This window comes from Sapajus apella, unplaced genomic scaffold, assembly GCF_009761245.1.
Source record: "Sapajus apella isolate SASKATOON/1434 unplaced genomic scaffold, GSC_monkey_1.0 scaffold5, whole genome shotgun sequence".
In the NCBI taxonomy this organism is placed as follows: Eukaryota; Metazoa; Chordata; class Mammalia; order Primates; family Cebidae; genus Sapajus; species Sapajus apella.
In genome coordinates this window covers 14,869,680-14,888,608 of record NW_022436945.1, presented here as the reverse complement: position 1 = coordinate 14,888,608, position 18,929 = coordinate 14,869,680, and the positions used below count along the sequence as shown (strand labels likewise).

At 41.0% G+C, this 18,929-nt stretch overlaps 1 protein-coding gene and 2 pseudogenes across 3 annotated transcripts in view; all 3 read right to left on the bottom strand.

Annotated features, from left to right (window-relative positions):
- PI4K2B (phosphatidylinositol 4-kinase type 2 beta) overlaps window positions 1–17,054 on the bottom strand; it is a 36,474-nt gene extending 19,420 nt beyond the window's left edge. For all 3 annotated transcript variants that reach the window (XM_032273525.1, XM_032273527.1, XM_032273534.1), the window contains exons 1-4: window positions 16,601–17,054; window positions 5,890–6,044; window positions 3,349–3,549; window positions 2,063–2,194 (exon numbers count right to left, since the gene is read on the bottom strand). In XM_032273525.1, coding sequence (XP_032129416.1) covers window positions 2,063–2,194; window positions 3,349–3,549; window positions 5,890–6,044; window positions 16,601–16,862 — 750 coding nt within the window. In that variant the 5' untranslated portion in view covers window positions 16,863–17,054. The remainder of the gene's footprint in view (window positions 1–2,062; window positions 2,195–3,348; window positions 3,550–5,889; window positions 6,045–16,600) is intronic.
- LOC116548842 lies at window positions 8,015–8,109 on the bottom strand (annotated as a pseudogene).
- On the bottom strand, window positions 9,284–9,378 carry LOC116548854 (annotated as a pseudogene).
- Window positions 17,055–18,929: the final 1,875 nt, after the last annotated feature.

The following is an 18,929-nucleotide window of genomic DNA, read 5'->3' as shown; positions in this document are numbered from 1 at the left end:
GTCATTTTCTAAAAATATTTATTAAAATGAATTTAATTATGGAGGTCAAATTTTAAACCTATCCTACTTATTTAATAACAGTGCAATTTTGTTCTTACTGAAGAAACTTTTCTGGATTCTTTTTATGACATAAAATACAGTAAATAATTTTTTTTTAATTTTTTCACTTTTTTAACTGTTAAGCTTTTTCTTCGAACTCTAAATAAACAGTTTTATTTTAAAAACATGATTAAGCCAGGCGTCGTGGCTCACACCTGTAATCCCAGCACTTTGGGAGGCTGAGGCAGGTGGATCCCTTGAGGTCAGGAGTTCGAGACCAGCCTGGCCAAGATGGTGAAACCCCCTCTACTAAAAATACAAAAAAACTTAGCCATGCGTGGTGGTGCACACCTGTAGTCCCAGCTACTCAGAGGGCTGAGGCAGGAGAATCACTTGAACCCAGGAGTCGAAAGTTGCAGTGAGCCAAGATCACGCCATTGCACTCCAGCCTGGGCGACAGAGTGAGATTCTTTCTCAAAAAAAAAAAAAAAAAAAAAAAAAAAAAAAAGGACAGATTCCTTAACCACACAGTAAATACCCTGTCTTAAACTTTAAATAACAAATCTACTAATCATAATCTTGATAGTGGTTTTTTAAAAAGTCCTTTCCTTGAAGATATGACCTTTTAAAAACGTGTTTCAGTTACTAAGATTGCTAGTTAACAGTAAACAATTTGTTGGAGAAGGAAATACAAATTTAAGTAGCATGTGATACACAAGTAATAGGTAACCCCAGTTTGCTTCAAAAATACAAACAAATCACCACACAGAAAATCTGCTTTTTATTCTAACACTTTATGTTTTTGTCGTTGGTATTAAATTTTAACGATTTCCTAAAGGTGTTCTTTAAAATACTTATAACTAAGTACTAGTAGTCACAAATATGGAAATAACATCCTCCTTTATTCACACTTATTTCGGCATGTCCAAGGAGGAGCAGACCTTCTAAAAACTTTCAAACTTCCTGCCCACTTAGAGTAAAATTTATCTTAAAAGTTAGGTTAACGATTGATTCCTACTCAAATTCTTTTTATCTAGATAAATATACAGAAGCAAGAAAATCATAAGACCAATATATTTCCAAAAAATAAATCTGAAATCTTTTTCTAGAATGCCTTTCCCATTAACCCTCTCTACCCTTATTTAGCTGGCTGCTTATCATGCCTCAGATTTAAAGGTGATAAGAAAAAACTAAATCTAATGTGTAGTAAGTAAACATAGATGCTACCATTTACTTAACCTTTATACCAACTACTTGACATGAATTTCTTAGTTTTATCCTCATAAGAACGTAAGAGGCAGTTTTTGTCATTCTCATTTTATAGAAACTGGAGCTTAGAGAGTAAAGAACTTGTCCAGGCACAGTGGCTAACACCTGTAATCCCAGCACTTTGGGAGGTCAAGGTGAGAAGACTGATTCAGCCCAGGAATTGAAGACCAGCAACATGGTGAGACACTCTCTCTACAAAAAAATTATAAAACTAGCCAGGTGTGGGGGTGTGCACCTGTGGTCCCAGCTACTCAGGAGGCTGAGGTAGGAAGGTTATTTGAGCCCAGGAGGTCGAGGCTGCAGTAAGCCCTTTTCACACCACAGTCCTCCAGCCTGGGCAACAGAGCAAGATCCTCTATCAAAAAAAAAAAAAAAAAATGAGAAAGAGAGAGAAAGGAACTTGCCCAAAGTCTCAGAGCAAACTAGCAGAGGCTGGAATTAAGTCTGATTCCAGACCTGCGCTTTTGTCCATTACTTTATAAGCCTTTCACGCAACCTCTTCCTGGAAATGCTTCCCATCCCTCTAAACTGGGTTAGGCATCCCTCTTCCATCATCTTAGAGCTCCCTGAACTCACCATCATCTAAACAGCTTTATCATATTACACTGAAATTACCTATTTACTCTAAGCTCCTGGAAGATGAAAAATCTGTGCTATTATTATATCCACAGCTAACAGCACAATGCCTAGCTCCTAGAGCTCAGGATGTATGAGCCCAGTGGCTCTCTAAATAAAGCTTATCAGAGAAACTTACCTTAGGAGGGAGTCCTATCCTGTGAAACTTCCTACCCACTTTTGGCACTTTTTCTAAAGCATACTTTTTGCCTCTTGATTTTGCACGGTCAATTGCATTGTAGTTAAATGTCTCACTGACAAGCCAAACCACCTAGAAACATATAGTTTAGAAAAATGGTTAGAATTTACATTATAGTATTTCTATTCATATACACCATGAAACTCACTCTAATGATGAAAATTAGCAAAGTTTAACCCTATAAGAAAGGCTCCAGAGAATCTAAAACAGAAAAGGCAGGGAATTTTGCAAACCTTTGTTAAATGAATGGCACATTATTTCTTCCTGAGAGTGGTTTAAAAGCCTTTTAGAGGCCTAAAATTTGCCAGTGGTCAAAGTAACAACGTTGAAATGCAGACTTAGAAATAAACGTTTTAAGGATGAAGGCGTCAAGTTAAAATTTAGAAAGGAGGCCAGGTTACCTGGGTGCAGGGGCTCACGCCTGTAATCTCAGCACTTTGGGAAGCCATGGCAGGTAGACTGCTTGAGCTCAGGAGTGAAACCACCCTGGGCAACATGAAGAAATTCCACCTCTACTAAAAAATACAAAAACTAGCTGGGTGTGGTGGTACACACCTGTATTACCAGCTACTCAGGAGGCTGAGGTGAGAGAATCACCTGAGCCCAGCTGGACAAGGCTGCAGTGAGCCATGATTCATGATTGTATCACTGCACTCCAGCCTGGGAACAAGACCCTGTCTCAAAAAAAAAAAAAAAAAAAAAAGAAAGAAAGAAAAGAAAAGATGTGGATGCCAGGCACATGATGGCATGTGCCTGTTGTCCCAGCTACTCAGGAGGCTGAGACAGAAGGACTGCTTGGGCACAGGAATTCAAGGCCAGTCTGGGCAACACAGCAAGACCCTGTCTCTTAAAAAAAATAAATAAAAAGGAAAAGAAAAAATTTTTTTATAAAGGCTGAAAGGACAATAATAGTAATCTTTAAGCACATTGGTTACCTCTACCTTCAGTAGGATCTCCGGATCCCTGATGTTTTCCTGCCTTCTGAAAGCTAGTTCTTTATCCTCTTTCTGTTAGCATCATCAGATCTCACAGGAACAAGACATATTCCCTTAAATACTTTGTGGGTCTACACTAGAATCAATTTACTAGTCACTCATGACGCTTGGACTACTATCAAAAAAAGGGGCTCCATTTTAGGTTCCACCATTAGGAATCATTACTGAAATATTCAGATACAGGCAGGTTGTAAGTTAAAAGTCCATGGTTAAAAATAAAGCCTTGTTTACCTTTGTTTTAGGTACGATACCCAGATGAAGCTTTTTGTCCACAAGATAGGCACCTGCTTCGGAAAGGTACCCCTGATTAGGAATCAGGCAGCCTCGGCCAAAGCAGCAAGGGCAGCAGACCTTATGGACATATTTGGTCCATTTTGGATTGAGTTGACCATAAGGCTCTTCTGATTTGGGTTTAAACACACCAATAATTTTCTATAGCAAAAGAGTAATCATCTTTATTAGACTTTTTATATATATTGATAACCATCCAAAAAATGCATTCTAATACATAGTTTTCTACTGCTTCCCACCACAGATGTAGGCATAAATCCTCAAACTATTCAGAGGATTTATAACCTCAAATATTAAGAGATTTAGTTCCAATCACATTTTCATATTTATTCTCAAACAATCTAAAATCAAGACCAGTAGTTTTCAAACTGTGCTCTGACAGACCCTGGGAAGGTGAGGGCAAGGCTCCAAGACCCCATGCCACTTAACCAGATTAATTCTAATTTCACCTGTTTTATATTGCTGGACTTCCAAGTTAAGAAAGGGTTTCACTAATTTTTAAATGTTTGAAAACCACTGTCCTAGGTCAAACAGTGGTATTATTCAATATCTATTAAATATCCACATTATATGTTTGCTGTTTACTTTCCCCACATTAATGCACATTCCAAAAATGCAGGAACTTTCTTTGTTAGGGCTGCATTTCCAGTACTCAGAACAGTACCTGATGCACAGCAGACATCCAAGTATTTGTTAAATTATCTAATCCAATGACAAAAACCACCTCTAAAATACAAAGGTAATGATAAGATATAGTGAATATCCATGCTGTCAGATTCTCCTGCCCTAATTTTTTTCCAGTTATTTTTCAGAAACCAATTTAAAGTAAACTCTTGGCCAGGTGAGGTGACTCATGCCTGTAATCCCAGCACTTTGGTAGGTGAGCAGATCACCGGAGGTCAGGAGTTCAAGACCAGCCTAGCCAACATGGGGCAATCCCATCTCTACTAAAAATACAAAAATTAGCTGGGGGTGGTAGGCATGCATTTGTAATCCCAGCCACTCAGGAGATGAGGCAGGAGAATCACTTGAACCTAGGAGGTGGAGGTTGCAGTGAGCTGAGATTGCACCACTGCACTCCAGTCTGGGGCAACAGAGTGAGAATCCATCTTAACAAATAAATACATTAACTAAATAAAGTTTCTCCTATTAAAAAATATTTTTTGCTCATGAATGTCTAAAAGTCTTTATACTCTAATTGTTTGATATAATATATTCATATTAAATTTAGAAGCTGAATTATCCTTAGACAAGAACAAATCTTATAATTTCAAGTATATAATTCCTTTACAACACAATAAATACAATGCAATAAAGTCTGACTCACTAGTAAAAAAGTCAACAAGATCAAATTAAGAAATAAAGCTTAGAATAAAGATTGAGAGACTGGCAATACCTACAAATATATTTTAATCTCAAAAAAGGGACTATGCTTTAAAATCATTTTAAAATTATAACTTCAATCTTTGCCCAAAAAATGGGTGAAAGTATAAACGCTCTTCCCCCCGAGAAAAGAACTGATCCTTATGCATCATTCAGAAAGCTGTTAGAAAAAATAACATATTTTTGAAAAATTCTAGATTAAGTGGAACAAAGTGCCACATCAATTTCTCTTTTCTGGTCTAGAATCATCCTGTGGTTCATTTCACTTTCACATTCCAATACTTTCAAACTTCAGATGGCTGCGCATTCTTCCCCTGGTAAAATGCCAGAAAAGGTATTCATATACCTTTGAAAAAAAATCAAGTACGTTGGAAATGACATTAAACAAGTTTTGAAGGTTTAAACTTCCACTGTGTTTGACTAAGAAGGCTATAGACTTCTATAAGATAAGGACTTGTGAATATACACACGCAATAAGGCTACAGCTGAATGTATATATTCAATAAATGCTTGAAACCAAATATAAAATAACAGAATAGCAAACTATGACTTGAAATGATTAGCTCTGTTTCCAAATACTAGAGTGCTTTACTAAAAGCAAAAAACTGAGGCCAAGCACAGTGGCTCACATCTGTAATCTCAACACTGCAGGAGGATCACTTGAGCCCAGGAGTTCAAGACCAGCCAGGGCAATATAGGGAGACCCCTGTCTCTACAAATAATTTGAAACATTAGCCCAGTATGGTGGCATGCACCTGTGATCCCACCTAGTTGGGAGGCTGAGATGGAAGGATTACCTGAGCCAAGAAGGTCAAGGCTACGGTGAACTATGATTGCACCACTGTACTCCAGCCTGGGTGAGAGAGAGAGACAGACAGAGAGAGAGAGAGAGAGAGAGAGAGAGAGAGAGAGAGAGAGAGAGAGACCCTATCTCAAAAAAAAAAAAACCAAAAACTATAAAAACTGACCTTTAGTTTGTAAAAGAGGTGACAATCAGACTTAATAGGAAAATATCTTTAGGAACTCACAATGATTTCATACTTAAACTCGTATTTACCGAAGTTTCTATTACATATAGTAGGTCTGTGAAATTCTCACCCTCTTGGGATCCTTCACAAAGTAACTTCCACTTGAACCTTGAGAGATTCTTTCTGGAAAAATTCCAACTTCTATTGCTTGCTCTGCTCTCAATATAATCTCAGCAAATTCTGGGTCATCCAAGTATGCATTCATTTCTGAAGTACCAGTAGTTACTGCATTAAGAAGAAAGACCAGCTATGAGAATGCTCATGATATGGACCTGTAATATGGATTAGGTTGCTGGCATTAGGATATAAGGCACATAAAATGTAATCAAGGTTTGTATAGACTGTTCTAATCCTCCTTCCACCTCACTGCCTAACAACCCCCATTTCTCTTAAATTCCCAAATAATAACATGGGGCGGGGGCTGGGCACAGTGGCTCACGCCTGTAATCCCAGCACTTTGGGAGGCTGAGGAAGGTGGAACACCTGAGGTCAGGAGTTCAAGACCAGCCTGGCCAACATAGCAAAACACCATCTCTAGTAAAGATACAAAAAATTAGCCAGGCTTGGTGGTGCACGCTTGTAATTCCAGCTACTAGAAAGACTGAGGCAGGAGAATCACTTGAACCTGGGAAGTGGAGGCTGCAGTGAGCAGAGATGGCACCACTGCACTCTAGCCTGGGCAACGAGAGTGAGACACCATCTAAAAATAATAATAATAATAACATGGAGAAAAATTTCACTGTTTTTTGAAATAATACTAATACTTCTCATTTCTTTGAACTTCTCTCCTGCAATAATTCTATCCTCCATCCTACTTCAGCCTCTAATTCCCCAGTTATACCTCGGATCTTGTCAATACCAATAACTGCAACCTCACCACACTTTCAATTTCAAGCACCTCCTACCTTCCCAGTTCAGTCCCTCTAGCGCTCCAAGTCCAAATGTTCTTCTGCCCTACTAGAACCTACTAAGGACTGCTCCATCATGCCACTGGACTTCATCCCCTTCATTGTTCTTGCTTTTGTCTTCCTTGGCCAGCTTAAATTATGGCGGGTCATCACAGAATCACTCTTTCTTCCTCCCTTCATCATGGCCACCTGCAAAACTCCCTATCCTGGTTAAACCCAACTGTCTGCCGATTCCAAGGCCTGCACCGGGACAGTGGAATCAAAGAAATGCACACAAGCTAATTCCTCTCCTAAAATTCCCAACACCTCCTCTCCCATCCTCTCTCTCAGGAGAGGATCTAGCTTCTTATTTCATTAAGAAACAAGAAGGCAAGCCGTAGTGGCTCATGCCTGTAATCCTAGCACTTTGGGAGGCCAAGGCGGGCAGATCATGAGGTCAAGGTATCGAGACCATCCTGGCCAACATGGTAAAGTCCTGTCTCTACTAAAAATACAAAAATTAGCTTGGTGTGGTGGCGGGCACCTTGTAGTCGAAGCTACTAGGGAGGCTGAACAGGAGAATCACCTGAACCCCGGAGGCGGAGGCTGCAGTGAGCAGAGATCGCACCACTGCACTCCAGCCTAGTGACAGAATGAAACTGTCTCAAAAAAAAAAAAAAAAGCAAGCAGCAATCACAAAAAACTATGACCAGCACCCAGCACTGCATTTATCTACCCACTACTTAACTTTGGAATGGCCCAGTTTCAGTTCATGGTCCTCTTCCCTCCATTACCAACACTGATGACTCCCAAATTTGTAACTCAAGCCTGGACTTCTGCCCTAAACTTGACTACTGTATTCAACATCTCTACTTGGATGCTTAATAGATATCTCAAACTTTACCACCCCAAATTCCACTCCTCACCTTTACTATACCTCCCAAAGGCTTCATCCCTATGTTTCCCTATTGCAGTTGCTGGCATCTCCAAATATTCAAGTTACTTAGACCAAAAACCTTATACTCATCCATGATCTCACACTCTTACCCTCTACATCCAATCAGCAAGTCGTATTGACTCTACCTTAAATAAATACCCAGAATCCAACCACCTCTTGCCATCTTCATTCCTTCCACATGATTCAGGTTACTATCAGCTCTCACCTTGATTATTCTAAGGGCCTCCTAAGTGGTCTCCCTCTCTTACCCATGGCCTCTCTATACCTAACAGAGAAGCTAGTAATCCTTTTTCTTTGTAACTTTTAAGTTCAGGGGTACAAGTTCAGGTTACATAGGTAAACTTGTGTCTTGGGGGTTTGTTGTACAGATTATTTCATCACCCAGGTATTAAACTGATAAGAACTGGTACTACACTTGATCTTAGCCAAAAGACCGAGAAGCCAATCACCCAGGTATTAAGCCTGGCACCCATTAGTTATTGTTCCTGACCCTCTCCCTCCTCCAACCCTCCACCTTCTGAAAGGCGTTGTACGTTGTTCCCCTCTATGTGTCCATGTGCTCTCATCATTTAGCTCCCACTTATTAGTGAGAACATGTGGTATTTGGTTTTTTGTTCCTTTGTTAGTTTGCTAAGGGAACTGGCCTCCTGCTCCATTCATGTCCTTGCAAAGAACATGATCTCGTTCTTTCTTATGGCTCTTAAAACATTTCATGTCACTCTTTTGGACCAAGCAGCCCAATTATTTCCCATCTCACAATTAGTCCAAGTCATTATGACCCCCAAGACCCTTACCCAATCTCTAACTTCCACTTTGTTTTTCCGTTTAGCACTTATCACCTGATCTGTGTATTTATTTTGGATGCTCCAGAAACTCAGGAAACACCAAGACAAGGATTTCACTGATGTATCCCCAGAACTTGCACAGTTCCTGGAACATAAAAGCACTTAATAAACACTTGCTGGATGAATTAATAACTAATCATTTAAGATGGCAGCCAAATCAAAGGCTATTCACATTTTAATTTAGAAGTCATTTCAATGGTATACATGTTATTGAGAATATTCAAGATCAATGATCCACTTTCTTTAATTTAAAATTTGTTTTAATTCAGACAGAAATAAAAGCATTATTTACTACTTTTTAAAATTTTGTGCCAAGATATTGGGCATGGTGGCTCATGCCTATAACCCCAGTACTTTGGAAGGCCTAGGTGGGAGGATCATAAGAGCCCAGGAGTTCAAGACCAGCCTAAGCAACATAGCAAGAACCTGTCTCTAGTCTAAAAAAAGTTCCATTTATAATTTAAAAATTAAATCACTATTTAAAGTTTGTGATAAGGAAAATACTATAAAAAAGGCTAGTGGGCATATTTAACCCATTCAGAAGAATAAAAAAATCCAAGTATTTTAGTCATGTCTATAGTTGATAAATATTTCAAATCATTTTATCTCTCCCTTGAAAATACTTAAGAATGAAGGGAGGAACTCTGTCTTTCTTGTTTACTTGGAAGAGGGATTGGTATTTACTGGGCACTTACATTTATTTGAGAAAATGAATGTGCCGGTAATCATTATCATTAGTGGTTGCAAAGGACATGCATAGGCAAACTTGTGTTTTGGGGGTTTGTTGTACAGATTATTTCATCACCCAGGTATTAAACTGATAAGAAGAGATACTATACTTGATCATAGCCAAAAGACCGAGAAGTAATCACCCAGGTATTAATCCTAGTACACATTAGTTATTTTTCCTTGGTAAAGCAAAATAAATTAAAAGAAAAAAAGTTATTTTTCCTTATCCTCTCCATCCTCCTACCCTCCACCTTCCGAAAGGCCCTAGGTATTTCCTCTAGGTCAGGGTTTCATAGGTTCTTAACAAAAATGAACTTGAAGTTATTTATTTAAACCTTGCTCAGGTCTCCTGCAGTTTTACTCTCTGTCTTAGACTTGCCATTTGGAGCGAAACAAATCTACTTATTCCTTTATTCCCAGTAATAAGCCCTCCAAAAAGTTGAAGGTCAATTCATGTTCCTTTAAATCTTCTCTGTTCTCCACCTCCTTTCATACGGGAGTTTTTTCAGGTTTTCAGCATCCTAGTTGTCCTCCCGTTTCATGCCTCAGCATTTCAATGTGCCTCCTTAAAACAGGACTGCTGAAACCACATAAACCACCGCAGAGAATAGGGATACCTCCTGGTCTCGACACTATCTCAAAATAAGAAGCCCTGTAATAAAGCATTAGTTATTTAGGAGTCCTGTCATACTACTAATTTGTATAGAAGGAGCTAAACTCTTAGACCACTCTTGGTCTCTTCAAACTGTACTCGAGTTCTTTTGGATACGACGTGCAGACCTTGACATTATTGCTATTAAATATTGCCAAATTGGTTTATGGGTTACGTTTTATGAGTTCATCATAGACTCTGCCTTTGTTGCTCTCATGGAGCCCAGTCATCCTCAGAATACTTAATAATTCAGTTTCAACCAAAATCAGATCAATCAGAAACATTCCTGTGAAAAAAGCCAGGATCTTCTCATTTCCTTCTCTTTGTTTTTGCCCTGTTGAGCACCTCTTTTGGATAAATGAGATAATATCTTCCCCACAGGAAAATGGGCGTTCTCTTATTTGAAAATGGCCTAGATTTACCACCACAATCTAGAAAGGCACTTTAAAAATAGCTGGTCCTATTAATTTCTGCCCAAAAAAAAGGTCACCTAGTAACTATTCTAAATTCAAAGAAACTCGTTTTTAGCAGATAATTTTTCCTTAACTGATTCGTAACTGACAATTACATTCTATGACTTTTTTTTTTTTTTTTAATGTGATACAGGGCCTCACTATCACCCAGGCTGGAGTGCAGTGGCATGATCACAGCTTACTACAGCCCCAATCTCCCAGTTCAAGGAATCCTCCCACCTCAGCTCCTGAGTAGCCAGGATCACAAGTGTGCATCACAATGCCCAGTTAATTTTTTAAAGTTTTTTGTAGAGACAGTGCCTCACTAGGTTGCCCAGGCTGATCTCAAACTCCTGGCCTCAGGTGATCCTCCCACTTCAGCCTCCCAAGGTGCTAGGATTGCAGGCAGAAGCCACAGCTCCTGGCTTTCTAATTACTTAAATGTATGTTGGTAATGAGTTCACCCTGAAGCACCCTCCCCAAGGCATCAGGTGTTACACTGCTTCAAGCTCGATGGGCTGTGGATGATCTGGTCTGAAGGTCTGTTCTCATTTGGTTTGATTTTTTAGTAGCTGAGGGCATGATTAGCTACATTTTCTTTTTTTTTTTTTTTCAATTAAAATTACTGTCACCCCTTTAAGGAATAAAGTATGGCATTTCGATTTTTCTGTGTTAGAAAATACTCAATTCATGTTCTGAGGAGAATCTCAATTTTACCTCTATGTATCCCTCTAAGAAGAGGTGGTGACCACCTAGTCAAGTCCGGGTCCTGTTCAAGCTCCGAGCTTTTTGCATATGTGCAGCTCGGCCTCTGAACTTTCACCCATGCGGTTCTCACAAATCTGCCGCACTTCCTTCCCATCACTCATTCTTATTCACCCTCATGATGCTGAAACAAAATGATCTACGTTCCAAGAAGGAAGAGATCTTTTTTGTTGGATCTCTTCTGGAATACATTTTCTGATGTATCCCAAGTTCCTAGAACAGGGCCTGGCACATAGTAAGCCTTCAATAAATTCCTTTGAAAAATTAACAAACTATCCCCTTGGCCACACTTTAAAGGACCAGGCTATTACTGGTCCTTTAAAATGCAGAAACTAAAAATGGGTTAAGAGAACTTGTTGTATAGCCTTTTTTATGTAGCACAATTGAAGTATGTATGAAGGATGCAAGTAACTCATCAAGTTTCTATTTCAAATAAATAAATTAAAATGAACTCTTTCGCTCTTAAGGATTAGAACTATAAACCTAAGCCTACCCATCTTTACCAAACCTTACCCACTAACCAGAATATTTTCTAGAAAAATGTAGATGTTCACTGGCAGGGTGCGGTGACTCATGCCTGTAATCCCAGCACTTTGGGAGACCGAGGCAGGAGGATCACTTGAGTCCAGGAGTTCAAGACCAGCCTGGGCAACATAGTGAGGCCCCATCTCTACAAAAAATAAAAATTAACTGGGTATAGTGGCATGTACCTGTAGTCCCAGCTACACAGGAGGCTGAGGTGGGAAGATCGCTTGTGCCCAGGAGTTCGAGGCTGCAGTGAGCCGTGATTGCGCCACTGCACTCGTCCTGGGTGTCAGAATAAGACCCTGTTTCAAAAAACAAACAAATAGAAAACTTTAGGTGTTCACAAATTTGGCAAACTGAAGCCAGCCTCAGGGCTTTTGGAGCTATTCATCCTTGAGGTCTTGAATTGGATGCCACTTCCTCTAAGTGTTCCCTGGCCCCCATATTTAGGGCATGGCTCCATGCCTCAATGCACAGCTTTCCCCATCCAAGCACATATACACAATCTGTTAGGAGTGTTTGACTCTTTCCTCCACAGGCTATAGCTTTGAGGGGACAGGGCAGGTGAACAGGCATCCATCTAGTACAGGTCCCTATTGTTTCCCCAAAGCCTTGATTTCCACTGGCAGCCAGTAGGCACTCAAAATATTTGATGAATGATGCATGTCTGCAATGCATTGAAAACGACGTCTGTATTTTATGCATTGGTTGAAAAATACTCTCCAACACACCGCTGTCTTTCAAAAGCTCACTTATGGAAAACAGTCAAAACACATGGAACGAGACTCTGCTAAAACCTTCCTCTAAATTAAACCAGATTATCAGTATCTTGAACCTACATGAGACAATACAGATAGCACCCATAGTTAAAACTATTTCTACTGAAATGGGCTTCAGAAAAGTTATAAGAACAATCTATGAAACTAATCACTTTTATCACAGATATTGTTCAGCATACAGCATTCACCAAGAGACTATGTGACAGGCTAGCCTTTGCCCATTCTGTTTTCGTTCAAATAATCAGTTTATTTTAACTTTATAGGCCCCGTGATTATGTTTTCTCTTAAGTTAGCTGCTCAGTAATCTTAAAAATCAAATTTTGGGGCCAGGTGTGGTGGCTCACGCCTGTAATCCCAGCACTTTGGGAGGCCGAGGTGGGCAGATCACCTGAGGTCAGGAGTTCAAAACCAACATGGTGAATGCCAAAATGGTGAAACCCCATCTCTACTAAATATACAAAAATTAGCCAGGCATGGTGGTGGGCGCTAGTAATCCCAGCTACTTGGGAGGCTGAGACAGGAGAATCGCTTGAACCAGGGGGGCTGAGGTTGCAGTGAGCCAAGATCATACCACTGCACTCCAGCCTGGGTGGCAGAGCGAGACTCCATCAAAAAAAAAAAAAAGGTCAAATTTGTGAGTTGCCTACATTAAGCATCTGAGGTGCATTTTGTATACTCATTCCAGGCTCCATCTTCTTCTCATCTTTCTTCCTTTAATATGATTTTCTTATTCTGTTCACATATTTATAAGCCACCATGAATCATTAAATGACTTACAAATTCACATTTTCTTTTACTTTGGCAGCTCTTTGTGAATTCTAACACTGTTTTCTGTTACACTAACAGAAGCTAAGTGCTCCTGGTTTGTATTAACTGGGACCTTGGAGAAGTCACTTCACTTCTTTGTGTTTTTTTCTTTTGAGACAGGGTCTTGCTTTGTAACCAAGGCTGGAGTACAGGGGTGCAATTATAGCTCACTGTAACCTGAAACTCATGGGCTCAGACAATCCCACCTCAGTCTCCTGAGTAGCTTGGACTACAGGTGTGCATCAAAGAGGTTTCCCAAAGTCCTGGGATTACAGGTCTCAGCCATCATGCTCAGCCTCTCTCTGTACCTTCTTAAAATGAGAACAAGGTCAGCTGTGGTGGCTCACATCTATAATCCCAGCACTTTGGGAGGCCGAGGCGGGTGGATCACCTGAGCTCAAGAGTTCGAGACCAGCCTGGCCAATATGGTGAAACCTCGTTTCTACTAAAAATACAAAATTAGCTGGGCATGGTGGTGCGTGCCTGTAATCCCAGCTATTTGGGAGGCTGAGGCAGGAGAATTGCTTGAACCCAGAAAGTAAAGGTTGCAGTGAGCCAAGATCATGCCATTGCACTCGAGCCTGGGCAGCAACAAGAGTGAAACTCTGTCCCCCTGCCACCCTCTCCAACCACCAAAAAAAAAAAAAAAAAAAAATACTATTCCTATCACAGGGTTGGTTATGAATATACATGAAGCATATAGAACTATGCCTAGCACATATTAACTGCTATGTTGGCATTAGCTATCATCATTACTACGCAATTCACTGATTAAAATAACCAGAACAAGGAATGCACTAATCCTTCCACTTTGACACTGATCCAGCAACTAACACTATGGTTTATGCTGTTTGTAGACTTTGTTAAATGCCTTGTTAAAGGTAACAGACATATGACATTCTTCCACTGACTAAAGTACATAAACCTCATTTATGTAAACAAAAGAGTTACGCATCATAAATGATGTTCATATTAATTTAAAGGCAAAAACTTCTTGGAAGTAGAGAAGTAGTTTCATGGAAATCAGATGGTAAAGGACAAATGAAGTTAATGGCGTCATTTAAAAAATAACTAAACTTAAAAATTGAGTTAAATTACTCAATCATGAACATTTTAGTCTTTAAAATTTTTTTAAACAGTTTTCACAGAAATTATTTTAAAGTTCCATTAAAGGTAAAACCTCCAAAATAACCAAAGACACAATTATTTTCTAACACTTATGGACCTATGGCAAAAACAGAAAAAGGGCAGGCTTCCTCCTGATTTACCACTTCCTGGATATTTGACTTCAGGCAAACCATGTATCTCTGAAGTCCTATGAGCTACCAGTCATTACCAGTTTATTAATTTTGAATCCTCGTAACAAGGATAAGGGCAAATAACAACTAACTTGCTGTGCTGATGTGGGAATAAAAAAAAATTTTGTTTTTGAGACAAAGTCTCACTCTGTCTCTCAGGCTGGAGCACAGTGGAGGGATCTCTGCTCACTACAACCTCTGCCTCTCCGGTTCAAGCAAATCTCCTGCCTCAGCTTCCTGAGTAGCTGGAACTACAGGTACCTGCCAACATGCCCCACTAATTTTTGTATTTTTAGTAGAGGGAGGGTTTTACCATGTTGGCCAGTCTGGTCTCAAACTCCTGACCTCAAATGATCCACCCACCAGGCCTCCCAAAGTGCTCACAGGCATGAGCCACAGCACCCACACGAGAATAAAATATTTTTTAAAAACGGTCTTAGCAAATTGTAAGCTGTGATATAGGTAAGATACTACTTTTAATAAAAGGTAGGAATTCTAAGAATCCATTTGTATTCTAACACTATATCTTCACTTTGACTTTTTGTGGTTGTGTTCTTTTCTACTTATTTTCTATAGAGATGGGGGTCTCGCTTTGCTGCCCAGGCGGCTCTCAGGCTCCTGGCCTCAAGTTATTCTCCTGCCTACACCTCCCAAAATGATGGGATGGGATTACAGGCCTGCCATCTCGTTGGTCTCTCACTTTGACTTTTTTCTAGACTTAATACTATTTGTTTACAAAATACCTCACTTTCACAAAACAAGAGCATTCTGAAGCCTTTAGGCTCTTTAAGAATTTACTAGCTACACAAGGTAATGGGAAGGAAAAGGCAAGCTAGCGATTTTACAGACTAAATTCTAAGTAATATATGCCCAAATTGCCAATGTAACTAGGCGAATGAAGGCCTGTTTTTCACCTGGTTCCAGCTTCACGTTGTTTGGTTAAACATCAATGCATCCATCAGCTAATATTATAATGGAACAGAAATGCACGTCAGAGACGCTGGTTAAAGCTTAAATAATCAGACAAATTGGCTCCCCTTGGACTTCTCTGACTTATTTACTCTAGAATATGTCTGAATGTAACTTCAACTAGAACTTGAATGACCGATTCTATCCAAAATTCTTTAAACTGTACAGGACACATTAGTGTGCCACTAACAGTACATTTAACTTCTAACAACTCCAGAAAAACTAAGCAGTGTTAATGAAACTTCCATTTTCTGTGGCTTTTGTCATGTGTGAAGCGACAAACCAAACGAGGTGCACACCATCTCATTTAATCCATCCTCACAACCAGCAGAGAGGTGTTACCATCTCCCTTTTACAAACATGTCTGTCTCACCTCTAGCAGGGAGTATTACAAGTCTCTGCCATGTCCGTGATCACGTTAGTCTAACTCCACTAATCACGCCAGAAAAACTCCTTATCTACAAATATCCAGGCCTGCACAGCATACCTAAACTTAACTAACTTTCAACATCGTTTCAATTGTCTTGTTTCACCCGAGGGTATCAGTCCGCTTAATAGTGAAGAGAGGTTTTTCGTTTGGTTTTCTTATGTATCAGAAGTAAATCGAGAAAGAGAAACTGCTAGCAGGAACAGACTTTCAACTGCTTTTGCCCCCTGTGGTTAACGTCACAATAACAACATTTAATAGGAAAAGGTTTTGAAACGTGCCCCAGTGGCAACTGGATATTCTTGCTGTTCATCTCTCTCCTGTCAACCACTCTGCAAGTTCACCACTCCGGGAACTTTCCCGAGAGTTCAAGGTTCTTAATTCCCAAGTCAAGTCCAAACTTGAGCAGGGACTGACGACATGTTACAGAGTTAAGCTCTCCCTAGTGTCTGATTCTAGAAGTTTAGACTCACTTTGCAGGGAGCACTAAAGAATCGGTTTAAGGACAGTCACTGGCCTTAAGAAAGGGAGCTCCTGGAGAAGGAGCGAGCAAGCTAGGTGCCCGCGGTCTCCCCAGGAAGCGGGGAAAGCCCGTCCACCTCGGCCAGCGCGCGCAGAAGGCAAGACAGAGCCGAGTAGCCGGGGCAGCCACCGGGGGCGCAGGGAGTGGGGCAGGGCCGGTTCGCACCTGAACCCGCGGGGTGGCTCCAGTCCAGGTCGGCGGGCGAACTCCGGGGGACCCCCATGTCCCCTGGCGGGAGCGGTAGCTCCTCATCGCCGGCCTCGCCCTCCTCCCCGGCGGAGTCCAGCAGCCTCACGGCGCTGCCTGGGGCGCCTCTCCGCGGGTGGGCCCAGGCGATCCGCGGCAGCAGTGGCTCCCGCTCTCCGTCCTCCTCCGGGCTCCCATCGCCCGCGGACGCCAGCCGGCCAGGCTCGGAGGGATCCGCCATGGACTCCCTCTGCTCCCTCCGCGCCGAGTCCAGATCAGAGCAGCCAGGTGCCCGAGTCTGGGCTCTGCATGGCCGGGAACGGGAGCCACCGGGTAGGATGGACGCCACCTCACCAGCGCTCCAACACGCTCGATGCCCGCCCAGCGGTTGCCCCGCCCCGCTCCGCTCCGCGGCCGCCCGGCCCCACCTCGTGCCTCCGCCGGGCGCCACCCCTGCGCCTGCGTAGAAGGGCCCTGGCGGCGGCGGGGGCGTGTGGGAGTGAACAGGGGCGGGGCTTTTGATGGGCCAGGTGGGGCGGGGCCACCACCTGCCTCCGGGAGCGCTATGCGAAGCTGGGCATAGCTCGCGATACTGTACTCAGTAGCTCGCGATACTGTACTCAGTGGAGGGCGGGAAGCTTAGTAATTTCCTAAGAGGTGCCCTCCTGCAACCAAAAGCGGCCTCTCACTCCGCGACAGAATTCTCTCTTAGAGTTTACCATAATCTGTAACTATAGATTTAATTGTATGACATTTCTTTCCTCCACTAAACGTCCAGGAGGGCAGGGACCTTGTCTTTAAGATATTTTTGATAGTAGCAGTTTGTGTGTTCTCTCTCTTTTTTTCCTGACTAATCTAGTTATAAGTTGAACAATTTTTAAATCTTTTCAAAACGTCGTGTTTTGTTTTCTGTTCTCTAGTTCATTAATTTTCTGTTTTCTAGTTCGTTGCTTTATTTTGCTCTTTATTGCTCACTTGAGGTTTGATTTCCTCTTCTTTTTCTAATTGCTTAGAGTTGAAGACGATTGATTCTGGATGTTTCTGCCTTTCCAATGCAAGTATTTAAAGCTATAAATTGCCCTCTAAGCACTGCTTTAGCTGCAGTATACATTTTTTTTTTTCTTTTAGTGACAGTGTCTTGCTGTGTTATCCAGGCTGGAGTGCTGTGACATAGTCATAGGTAGCTCACTACAGCCTCAACCTCCTGAGCTTAAGGGACTCTCCCACCTTTAAACTGTAGAAGACAGTAGCTCGAACTACAGGTGTGCACTACTACACCCTGCTAATTTTTAAATTTAAAAATTTTGTAGAGACAGGGTCTCACTGTTGCCCAGATTGGTGTTGAACTCCTGGTCTCAAACAGTCGTCCTGCTTTGGCATCCCAAAGCGCTGGGATTACAAGCATAAGCCACCTTGCCCGGCCTGCTAATTTTTGTATACTGCGCTTTCATTTTCCTTCAGCTGAAATAGTTTTTAATTTATGATTTCCTCTTTGACCCTGTAAAGGAAAATAAAAATCTCAGAACCACCCCAACTTATTATGTCAAAGGGAGAGTGAAGCCTGGAGGCTGAAGTCATCCAACACTACAAATTCTTTTTACAAAGGGATAGCTGTTACTTCCATCATTGTATAAAAATTTTGTACATTAGCCAGGTCCTCCCCAAAATGCAAAAAAAAAAAAAAAAAAAAAAAAAAAAAAGCCTTATGCATCTCAGCCTGAGGATGACTATCCTCAACAAATTGATCATAAAGAAATTATTTATTGGCCCTTAAACCTTTCAAGATGTATATCCTTCCATAAAACAAGGACATATCAATTGTAACTAAGTCTGCAACCTAAATCATATAACTAAAGTCTGTTAAATTTCACACTGATGATTTCAATTACAAGCTTATCTTCCCAGATGCAGAACAAGGATAAGATAAATCAAATTCCTTCACCTGAGATATCTGCATAATTCTTTTACTCCATTTTCTTTGAATGTTCGCCTTATGTATAGCATAGAGTTACTGGGCACTACTTAAAATCTAGCAAAAATGTAACTATTTGCTTCACCACCACCAACTCTCTTCCTTGATGCCTTCTCCCCTTTAAAGAAATGTGTAAATACTGAGCCTCCGGAAAACCTCTTTCGGAGAGCACAGGGGCCACAGTGTGTTTTTCCTGGGCATGCTCTCAAACTCTGGCTCAATAAACTTCAGTTGACTGAGACTTTTACCTCAGTCTCTCATTTTGGTTGACAAGCCACTTGTTGAAGTGTGTTGTTTAATTTCCAAATATTTAGGAGCTTTCTTAGCTATTTGTTT